The 11,810-nt window shown below is 38.2% G+C and overlaps 1 protein-coding gene across 1 annotated transcript in view; it reads right to left on the reverse strand.

Moving 5' to 3' along the window:
• Hsd17b3 (hydroxysteroid 17-beta dehydrogenase 3) overlaps nucleotides 1–11,583 on the reverse strand; it is a 77,095-nt gene extending 65,512 nt beyond the window's left edge. The window contains exons 1-2 of the mRNA XM_010636149.2: nucleotides 11,430–11,583; nucleotides 7,908–7,954 (exon numbers count right to left, since the gene is read on the reverse strand). Coding sequence (XP_010634451.1) covers nucleotides 7,908–7,954; nucleotides 11,430–11,583 — 201 coding nt within the window. The remainder of the gene's footprint in view (nucleotides 1–7,907; nucleotides 7,955–11,429) is intronic.
• Between the last annotated feature and the right edge of the window lie 227 nt (nucleotides 11,584–11,810).

Below are 11,810 nucleotides of genomic sequence, written 5' to 3' on the forward strand. Positions count from 1 at the left end.
CATCTTTAGTCCTTTTCTTCCTATTTCACATTGCTAATTGCCCCATTAGGATCTTGAGTATTATTTTAGTTTACTGCTACTCTCGGTCTCTTATGGTTCCAAATGAATGTTTGGATTCTTCTTCCTAGTTCTGTGAAGTATAGTGTTGGGATTTCAATTGGTATTGCATTGAAAAGTGAGACTTATTCAAAATGTACCCATTTAACTATGAATGAATCTACTTTCTCATTTTTTATGGCTGAGTAGTATTAATATGACCATTTTCACCATGTTGATTCTTCCTACCCAGGAGCAGGGGACATCTTTCCATTTTCTTATATCCTCCTCAATCTCTTTTTTCAGAGTGCTGTAGTTTTCAGTGTAGAGGTCTTTTGCTTCTTTTGTTAGATTAATTCACAGATGCTTCATTTTTTGGGGTGCTATTGTGAAAGGAATTGTTTCCCTAACTGCTTTCTCAGTGAGTCTGTTCTTTGTGTACAAGAAGGCTATTGATTTTTGGGTGTTGACCTTGTATCCACATGATATCATTCTTTCACTTCTTTTGGAAAGATACCTAACAAAGGGATGGCTGGGTGAAATGGAACCTCTAATCCTAGTTCTTTAAGGTATCTCCATATTGACTTCCATAGTGGTTGCACCAGTCTGCACTCCCACCAACAATAGAGAAGTGTTCCTTTCTCCCCACAACCACGCCAACATTTGTTGCTTTGTGATTTCTTGATACCAGCCATTCTTTGTGGGGTGAGGTGAAATCTCAGTGTTGTTTTCATTTGCATCTCTCAAATGATAATCCTAGTTCTTTAAGGTATCTCCATATTGACTTCCATAGTGGTTGCACCAGTCTGCACTCCCACCAACAATAGAGAAGTGTTCCTTTCTCCCCACAACCACGCCAACATTTGTTGCTTTGTGATTTCTTGATACCAGCCATTCTTTGTGGGGTGAGGTGAAATCTCAGTGTTGTTTTCATTTGCATCTCTCAAATGACAAATGACCTACTGGGCATCCTCATCTTGTTCCTGATTTTGACGTGAAGGTTTTCAGTTTCTGGCCATTTAATATGATGTTGGCTGTTGGTTTTTCATAGATAGCCTTTATTAAGTTGAGACATAGACCATCTATTCCAATTTTTTGCAGAGTTTTTATCATGCAGAGTTTTTTGCAATGCTTCTGCATTGAGGATTTTTTCATCTGTATTCATTACAGAGATTGGCCTGTAGTTCTCTTTTTTAGTTACATCTTTCCCAGGTTTGGGAATCAAAGTGATATTTGCTTCCAGGAATGAATTTGGAAGCATTGCTTCCCTTTCAATTTCATTGAAAAGTCTGAAGAGTCATGGCAGTAGATCTTCTCTAAATGTCTTGTGAAATTCAGCACTGAATCCATCAGTGGGCTTTTCTTTGTTGGTAAGCTTTTAATTACATTTTTAATTTCACTGATTGTGATTGGGGTGTTTAAAATGTTTTTATCTTCTTTGTTCAACTTTGATAATTCATAAATATCTAGAAATCTGTCCATTTCTTCTGTGTTTTCCATTTTATTAGAGTTCAGGTTCTCATAGTATGTATTAATGATCCTCTGGATTTCTTTTGGATCTGTTGTGGCTTTACCTTTTTCATTCCTGATTGCATGGATCTGAGCCTTTTCTTTCCTTTTTTGATAAGGTTTGCTAAGGGTGTATCAATTTTATTTATTCTTTCAAAAAACCAACTCTTTGATTCATTTATTCTTTGTATCATTTTCTTAGTTTCCATTGCATTGATTTCTGCTCTAATCTTTATAATTTCCTCTCTTGTTCAAGCTTTGGGTTTTTCTTGCTCCTGTTTTTCTAGGAGTGTAAGAGTCATTGTTAGGTTATTTATTTGAGCTTGCTCTGTTTTCCTAATGTGGGCATTCAGTGCTATGAATTTTCCACTTAGAACTGCTTTCATTGTGTCCCATAGATTCCTGTATGTTGTACTGGTGTTTTCATTTATTTATAAAAACTGTCTGATTTCTTCTTTGATTTCCTCTGTGATCCTTTGATTGTTCAGGAGAGTGTTGTTCAATTTCCATGTGTTTGTGAAGTTCCTAGGGTTTCTTATTCTATTGATCTCCAGCTTTATTGCACTGTGATCTGATAATATACAGGGAATAACTTCAATTCTTTTGCATTTATTCAAACCTGTTCTGTGAGCTAGTATGTGATCTATCTTGGAGATAGACCATGTGCAGCTGAAAAGAATGTATATTCTGATTTTGTGGGGTGGAACACTCTATAGATGTGTAATAAGTCCATGTGTTCAAAAGCTTGTTCAGTTCTAGTATTTCATTGTTGATTTTTTGCCTAGATGATCTGTCTATTTGTGATAGTGGAGTGTTTAGATCCCCCACTACAATTGTATTAGTGTTTATTTGGTTTTTTCATGTTGCTTAATATTTGTTTTATATAGTTGGGGGCATTTATATTTGGTTCATATATGTTTATGATTGTTATTTCTTCCTCTTGGATTGTTCCCTTTACAAGGATGCAGCGGCCTGCTTTGTCTCTCTTAATCAGTTTTGGTTTGAAGTTTGCTTTGTCTGTGAATAAGATTGCTACCCCAAGTGGAACACTCTATAGACGTGTAATAAGTCCATGTGTTCAAAAGCTTGTTCAGTTCTAGTATTTCATTGTTGATTTTTTTGCCTAGATGATCTATCTGTTTGTGATAGTGGTGTGTTTAGATCCCCCACTGCAATTGTATTAGTAGTTATTTGGTTTTTCTTGTTACTTAATATTTGTTTTATATAGTTGGGGGCATTTATATTTCGTGCATATATGTTTATGATTGTTATTTCTTCCTCTTGGATTGTTCCCTTTACAAGGATGCAGCGGCCTGCTTTGTCTCTCTTAATCAGTTTTGGTTTGAAGTTTGCTTTGTCTGTGAATAAGATTGCTACCCCTGCTTTTTTCTGGGCTCCTCTCACATGCAGAATTGTTTTCCATCCTTTTACTTTCAGTTTATGGGCTTCTTTTTTGCACTAGGTGTGTTTCTTGTATACAACATATTGTTGGATTTTGCTTCTTAATCCATTCTGCCAATTTATTTCTCTTGATTGGTGAATTGAGGCCATTCACATTGATAGTTATAACTGATATATGTGCTTGCTTATTATTGTCATGTTATTGTCCTTTTGTTGACTCTTTTTGTTTTTTGTCCTCTCCTTTTAGTTTCTTGCCCTGGCTATTTGATTTGCTCTGTTGGGCCTCCTGGTATTGTGACCTTCATTGTCTTTTTCTAGGATATTGTTTAAAATTCTTTGTAGTGCTGGTTTAGTATTCATGAAGTTTCTCAAGTGTTTTTTGTTTGGGAAGTATGTTATTTCTCCATCCATTTTGAAAGAGAGTTTTGCAGGATACATCAGTCTTGGTTGTAGGTTGTTTTCTTTTAGGATTTGAAATACCTCACTCCAGGCTCTCCTTGACCTGAGGGTTTGTATTGACAAGTCTGCTCTGATGCTGATGGGCTTTCCTTTGCATGTGATTTGTTTCTTTTCTCTTACTGCTTGGAGTATTTTGTTCTGGTGGGTTTCTGGGATCTTTATTATTATATGTGTAGGTGTAGAATTTTTTTGATCGTGGCTAGTTAGTATCCTATATGCCTCGCTTATCTGTATGTCTAATTCTTCCCCTGTGTTTGGGAAGTTTTCTGTCATTAATTTTTTGAACAACTTTTTAAAGTCATTTGCATTTTCTTCTGGTACTTCATGGATTCCTATCAGTCTTATGTTATTCTTCTTTGAATCATCTAGGAGTTGTTGGATCAATTTCTCATGCTCCCTTACTGTTTTTAAGAGACCTCTCTGTTCATGGTCACTGTCTGCTATCCTATCTTCTATATCTGAGATTCTATTCTTGGAATCTTTTATTCTGTTGCATATGCTTTCAATAGAGTTTTTAATCTCCTGGATATCTATTTGAATCTGTTTAATGGATTCCATTTCTTTCCAATGTTGGGTGTTCATTTTTTCCATTTCTTTCTTATGCTGGGCCTTCATGGCTTCTATTATGTTCCCAAGCTCATCTATTTTTTTATCATTTTCTGTTCTGGAGTCTCAAATCATGTCTTTCATTTTGCTCACCATGTCTATGGTTACCTGGGAAATAATTTCTGTTTTGAATTTTTCTAGAGCTTGAATGATCAGTTTTTTTTACTTCCTATGCTGTGAGTTCTGAGTGTCCTGGAGGTTCACTATCTGGTTTTTCTTCCTCCTTTGCCCTACTGTTTGCCATTGGTGTACTGGAAGTCTGTTTTTATGGCTTGCTTAAGTGTTTTCTCATCTTTATTTTTGCTGTTGGGTTGCCCTTAATTCAATATCTGGGTCATTAAATCTTCCTGATATGGTTGTGTCCCAGTCTTTGATTCTCTAATGACTTATAGACATTCTCATTTTCATAATTGAGAAAACAACTTATCAAATCAATCCCTATCCTTTATCCCTATCAATACAATCAGGAACATAATAGGATCAATCACCACACTTTATAGCCCTCCATGCCTGTGCAGAGTGTGTCCAAGGACTGGCTCAATCAGGGGATCTAATTGCATGGGGGGGGCGCTCAGCAGGGCCCACGTGGCTACCCTCCTGGCTCTGTGTCTGAGCCAATCAGAGGCATCCGCTGGAAACGGCGCGGCTCCAGAGGAGCCCTGTAGTTTGGGCCAGGCCATAGAGGTGGCTCTGAGTCCAAGCCGGGCCAATGAGGCAAAACTCCCTGGTCCCCTTCTTGATAAAAGCGGGGGTCCTCAGTGGCATGGCGATGGGTATAACATGTATCTCTACCTCTACACATTTCTATCAGGCATTATCATTAAAAATTTTAAAAGGCATGGACAAAATAAGCCAATCCCTAGACACAGTCCAGGACCAGAATAATTCCCTAGCAACTGTCCTGCTCCAAAATGGATGTGCCCTCGACATTGTAACAAGCAGCCCAAGGGGAAATATGCCAGGCTCTAGGTAAAGAGTGTTATTTTGTTACAACAATACATCAAAAATCTTAAAAAACAATGGGTTACATTAGGAATGATCCAAGACCACTCCTGGCTCCAACAGATTATGCCATAGCTACTTCCCTTATTGGGCCTGCTGACTTGCATGTTTCTTCTGGCCATAGCAGGCCCCTGTCTGTTTTGCTGTTTTAATTATTGTAAAATAGACATGTGAGTTCTAACTTTGATATTTAAGTTTGCTTATTTGTAAAAAAAAAAATTTAATTTGCCTTTCAATGGGTTTTGGCTTCCTTCTGTATCTACCAGCCAACTGGGAGTTAATTTGTTTCTAAAATAGTACAAGTTTTTTTGGTTTCCCTTACTAAGTAAATGGGTCTCTATCTCAAGGTTACACATTTTTCTACATTTCATTTAAGGCAGAGATAAAACTCCAGGGCTACAGGACACAATAGGCTATTCTTATATCTCAGATGTCACTAGACACTGTAAATAATCTCTGTTTTTTACTCTCTTTTACATCCTCATTCTGGCCATGGTCACCCCCTGCTTACTCCAATTCCTCCTAAATCAAATCCAAAAAATGTCTAATCAGATAGTCTATCAGCTTATCTTACAGGAAGTGACCACTTTGCCAGCCCGCCTCCTGGATAAAGCCCCATGATGTGGATCCAGATCCAGCTGCAATTTCTTCACTTCATAACTCAACTACAAGACCTCCATTGGTTCTATCCTCAAGAAAGATCATTAGATGGGATCTTAGATTGGTTAACAAAACATTTCTACCAGAAAACCCTCCAAGATTTTAGTTCAAAAAATTGCCTTCTATACCCTTCTCCTTATCTGCTGGCCTACATTCCCACCCCCACAGCCATGAGTTGAGCCATTTGATTAAAATCTCCCAATGGCCCAAAACTCTCCTAGCCCCAAATGTTGGACACACAATTCTTTTTATGCATCTCATAATAATACCTGTCACCTACTCAAAAAGACCTGATCTGCCACTTGTCATACTCACCCGAAGATTGTCCTTTCTGTGCTGAGTATATGAGCTCCTCTTTAGATTCATCACGTCAGAGGCAAGGCAATTTAGCTCTACTCCCAGGATACTACAGTTCCCTCAAAAAAGAGTTTGTGGTCCCCAATTGGCACCTGGGAAATATAAGTAATGCCTGGTTCCCACCTAATTTCCACACTAGATTTTTGGTCCATCTGTTCTGCCATCCAGTCACCTTCCCAGTTACACATGCTACCTAATTAATAAAAATTAATATATTATATAATAATATATTTAACTCCTTGCAAATGCTATTATTTTTAATTACTGCCCAAAAAAGCCCTTTCCATCTGTTATATGTAAAACTTTCAAAATACATCTTACTCAATTCTTTCTTCACCATTTCAGGTCTCCCTCCCTAAGGTTGTGCTGCCCCTCAAGCTACTATACATGCCTAGATCAGCCCCCACCACTCCATGATCTTGCCATCATTGCCCTCCTTGAAGCTCCTAGACAAGCAGCCCTCTAACAGCTATGTCATGCCCACAAGGGCAAGATGTGATAAACTAGAGATCCCTCCTTCAGCCTCTCATCACCCCACACCTGCCCCTTTTCAGCAGGAAGTAGCTACAGAAGAGAAATAATTCACCTCTCATAACAAACAAAAAAGGGAGAAATGTAAGATAAGTGCCTTGGAATGGCTGCCGCCATTCTGATAAGTAAATTCCTTCTTCACCTTAAAGTTTCCATTTCCTACATCACACATCACCTGTCATAAATAAAAACTGGCACCCAAGCAAGTCTTGTCTGTATATTGAATGAATGTCCAAGAATGGCCCACCTTGCACTAGTCACCCACTATATAACCAAGCCCCTTTCCCACTCCTTCCCCCTTCTCCTTTGTTCCCTTTTGTGGAGAGGGCCACCATGCCACCATGGCTCTTTAATAAAGACCTCTCATAGGAGCTCTGTCATTGTGTGGAGTGATCCTTGGCAGGTGCTGGTTTCTTTCATTGCTACCTAGTGTACACTTGTAATTCATTGCTCATCATACAGAAGAGCTTAGACTATGCCTGCCTATTCCATGGTAACAAACTTGCAGATTCAATAGGCTCAGTGATCAGAATAAAGCCAAAGAAATCTATGCCAAGAGCATCAGAACCAAACTTCTGACAACTAAAGACAAAGAAGACCCAGTCATGATGGCACAAATGTAATCCTATCACTCAGAAGGCTGAGACAGGAGCATTGCTATTAATTTGAAGCTAGCCTGGGCTACAAATGGAGGCCAGTCTAAACTTTGAACTGTGTAGTGAGACCCTACCTAAAAAAAATAAAAAATAAAAAAAAAAACCCAAAGACAAAGAAAAAAAATCATAAAAGCAGGAACAACACTTTATCTGTGAGTGAAGAGCAATTGGCATCAGATTTCAGTGAGGGCTCAAAGATAAGAGTGTCAATTGTCAATCCTATATTCGGGGATACTGTCCTTCAGGAAAGAAGGAAGGAATCCAGACATTATGGAAGAAAGCACTATGATCCAACTGCACTAGAAAATAACAATTTCCTCATGAATTCCTAAAATAAATCCAAGGTGGAGATATTGCTACCTTTGAATATCACTGTATTTTTTAAAGAGGTTCAAGAGATGATTATGATTTCTTAGCCTTTTTAAAATAGAAGACATCTTCTTTCTTGAATATAGCCTATCATTTTTATGTTCAGAGACTTAGTGTTTGGAGTGAATGTTGCATGACTACGTGTAGGATACAAGGGGGAAACTTGCCAAGAGGACAACTTCGGAGCTGGTGTGATGGCACATACCTGTAGTCCAGCTATGCAGGAGGCTGAGGCAAGAAGATCATCTGAGATGAGAAGTCCAAGCCCATCCCAGGTAGCATAGACGCCAGCTCAAAAAGCAAAAAAGGATGATAACTTACCTCAAATGAATATGCTTTTCCAATCCCATCACCTGCTCCAGTGATAACTGCAAAGGTAAGAATAGTTTTTTGTTTTGTTTTGTTTTGTTTTTGGTACCAAGGATCAAACTTGGGTCCTTGCGCTTGTGAGGCAGGTGGTGGAACCACTGAGCTACATCCCTGGCCCTAGAATAGTTTTAAATAACTGAATTTAAATTCTCTTTCTCACTCGCTATACATTTTCTTGCAAGTTTAGGACACTCAATATTGCAAAGCAGGATTACTCCACTCATTTCCAAAGTTTCCATTTCTATCATCAAATATCCAAAATGAACAAGTAATTATTTGTTTGTTTGTTTGTTTCTACTTTTGTTTGGAGGGACTGGTGAGGCTATAGAAAACACTCCAAAATGTAACAAAGAATGTCAACCAAGTAACACTTTATCCCCACTACTCAGGATTTAGACAACATAAGCCTTAATTCATCAAGGACAAGCATTATGTCCTGTTATCACTCTCCCTACAGGCCCAGTGTTCATCCTAAGAATATTTTAAGGTTCTTTTTAAAGGTTAAATTCTGCCTTCCTTCCAACCCCACCCCATGGGATACCCTATGGTAGACAGAGGACCCAGCAAAAAGGACACCAAAACTCACAAAGGGATTGCAGGGTCCTGGAAAATCTGTACTCAATGGAACTCTATTTTGGTATACAACACTCCAATAGCTCTTGAAGAGCTCTTCTCTCCAACACTGTATGCACATTTAGTGATGAAGTTCTGGGATAAATCTCATTCTTACACACATTACCACTTCAAAATTCACTGCAATTCAGTACACACACACCTGCAGCTGACTTTTGCCCTAGAAATTAAATATGAACAACAACAAAAAACTTGTTACCTTACTTAATAGGCAAAGGCTGAGATATACAGCCTCAAGCAGTGCACCAGCAGAAGTCTCCTCCATTCAAATAATTATTCTTGATTTTATCTGTTTCTAAAGGACCTTTTTGAATGGATGCATGCACACTACATAGTCTCATTGGTAAAGAGACTACATTGCTGCATTTCTCTTGAGTCTTATCTTTTCCTCCACTATGGGTGAGGTAGGAGCTTAGGGCTGGGACAAACTGGACAAGTAACTGGGAAGAATGTGAAAGGTCAGAAAAACTCAGAGGACATGAATAGAACACAGGACACAAAATGACTCTATAGCTGCTGTGCACTGTACATGGAACCAATCCAAAAGAGCTATTTTCAATCTTTCATTTACACCTGGTGGAAAGCTGACTAAGTCTTCTACTAAGGCAGTTTAAATCTAGTGCCGGGGCAGGGGTGAGCTTGTGATAGGACAACTATCCTAAGGCCTTATTCGAATGATGGGGAAGCCAATCCAAGAATTTTGGATGCAAAAGACCCCTTTACCTTATCCTTGAGGCTACTGTGAGTTTTCCCAACAGCGCACTCTCACCCTGTAGCAATATCTCTTTTATGCCTACAATAAACGTACACTTTGCTACCTTCTCTGTGTGTCTTGTCCAATTTGTTCAGAACACCAAGAACCTGGAAACAAGCCACTAAGACAAACCATCTGGTAACATAGTGAATCTTCAAGGTCAACCAATAGAATACAATTTAGATTATGACACTCATAATTATGACTAATACCTAATAAATGTTTAAGTGGTATGTGCTAACTAATGTTTATGCCATGGGGCTATTTCAAGTGGATTAGATGCATCATTCCAGTTAGAGCTCCAAACAAGTTTATGATGTAGGTACCAGCATTATCTTTAGTTGATACACAAAGAAGCTTGGGGAGAAAAAGTTCATTAAACTTCACTAAGACCTCACTGCTAAAAATAATGACAAAAATATTTGAATCCAGGCTGTCCAATTTTGGGGGCCCCAAGTCTATAAAATATACCAAATGAAATAATTAAGAAATTAAATATGGAGCTCAGGGAGTTTAAAAATTCAGTCTCTGATTATTAGGTTTTCTTCTTGTCCCCCAATTAAGATATATGATCTCTAATGTCTGTCTGTATCCAAAGACATTGTAGTCTTGCAAATGATGGCTCTATTCAGTTTTGACTCATAAAAACAGGTTAAGATTATGTTTTTCACTTCTGACTCCACAAATGGCCTGTTTCTGGCCTCATCTTTGGAATGAGTGTTCTCAGAGAGCTGAGTCCTAGGATAGTGCACAGGGGCTGTGCAGATTTCAAGTCCACTCAGCAAATGACCTTCAAATACATGTAGCAGGGCACTGAGGTCCACAACATTCAGGCTCAAGCCATTTAGCAAGTTCACTGGAAACAGCACATTACTGGAACAAGAAAGAACAGACAAGCGTGCACACACACACACACACACACACACACACCACATACAACACCCCAAAGCATGCATTATAAATACATTGTCATTCTAAACAATTTTTCATTTGGGCATTTAAACAATTTCCAAGGCTAATATTCTAACATTTCCAGGTTTAACAAACAAGGCTACAGGATGCCCAGCTAACTTAAATTTCAAAAAATAAATTTTAAACAATTAAAATTTAGCATGACATATCCAGATTGTAATGTACTAAAAAATTTACTTCTTGTTAATATGAAATTCACACTTAATACTCTGTGATTTATTGGATGGCCCTGCAAAAATGTTATTTTCTATTTAGCCTAGACATTTTTTCTTTATTTTAGGCAATTTTTTTCATCAGTATATGTTTGCAGTACATAATAGTTTGTACACATACATAAAGCAACTTAATTCTTTTTTCATCCCCTCCCCTCCCTCCATCTCTTGTTCCCTTTTAAAAATTATTGGATTGATTGACTGATTTTGGTATCCCACTTTTAAATATAGGCCCCTGCAAAGAACTTAGCTTTTCCCTCAAGGAGACATTAAATTCTGACCTTAATGCCAGGCATAGGGGTGAAATTCTTCACAATGATTCCCTTAAATAAATCCCAATAATAGGCAGTATTTAATTACAGCAGACCAAACCCAGATTCTGTATTTAATCATCTCAAAAACATGGCTCCATAGAGATCTTCCTTGCCTTGATTTTGCAACATCCTCCCTAAAGGGGCTTGGACATTTTTTTAAAAAATAAAGTAAATTAACCTTATTTGAGTTTCAAATTTTTGAAACACCTTTTATAAAAATGGAAATACCCTAGGGTTTAGAAATCTGGACATGTGGATACAAAAAATTCTGCCTTATTTATTATTTATATCACTAGAAATCTCTGAAAAGTACACACAGGTAGAAAACTTGAAAAGATATGGACAAGAGTTGAGGAGCCTTTTTCCTTAGTTACTCTTCTGAGGGTCTCATCTTGTTTTTCACACAATCCTAATTGCACTCATTCTCTTTATTCCCATAAATGAATTAAATTAAATTAAATTTAAAATTGAACTCCCAAAAGAATTACATATTTGCTGTCAAAGAGAAAAGACGTAATATATCTTGTGAGCCCTAAGAATAGGCAAGAACAACCAAATTAATAAAACAAAGTTGGACAGCCCTCCTTACCTGCCCACTGTCCCATGGATGGCAACAAAGATGAGGGTACAGTTCTCCAGAAGCTCAGAAGAATACATTTGGAGAATCTAATGCACTTCACCAGCAAGGCCAGGCACACTAGCAGCCCTACAAGAACGAAGATGTGACCCAGAGCCTCCCCCATGACTACTGCCTCACAGCAGAAGCTGCTTCAGCTTTGGCCTTGGGTGCCACCTCTGGCCTCCAGGGGCGGGGCCCCCTAAGGCCACCCCTTTCCTTCCAGAAGCCTGGGTGTGTTCCATTTACTCAGAGACAGATTAGAGTCACTGCTTTACACAGCCCTCTTTCTGACAGGTTTCTGAATGAAGTATTGTTTTTGCTATCTTAATAGCAATGGGTGTCCTCTGTTAC

Source organism: Fukomys damarensis, unplaced genomic scaffold (genome assembly GCF_012274545.1).
Source record: "Fukomys damarensis isolate Sample0158 unplaced genomic scaffold, DMR_v1.0_HiC HiC_scaffold_27, whole genome shotgun sequence".
Taxonomy (NCBI): domain Eukaryota; kingdom Metazoa; phylum Chordata; class Mammalia; order Rodentia; family Bathyergidae; genus Fukomys; species Fukomys damarensis.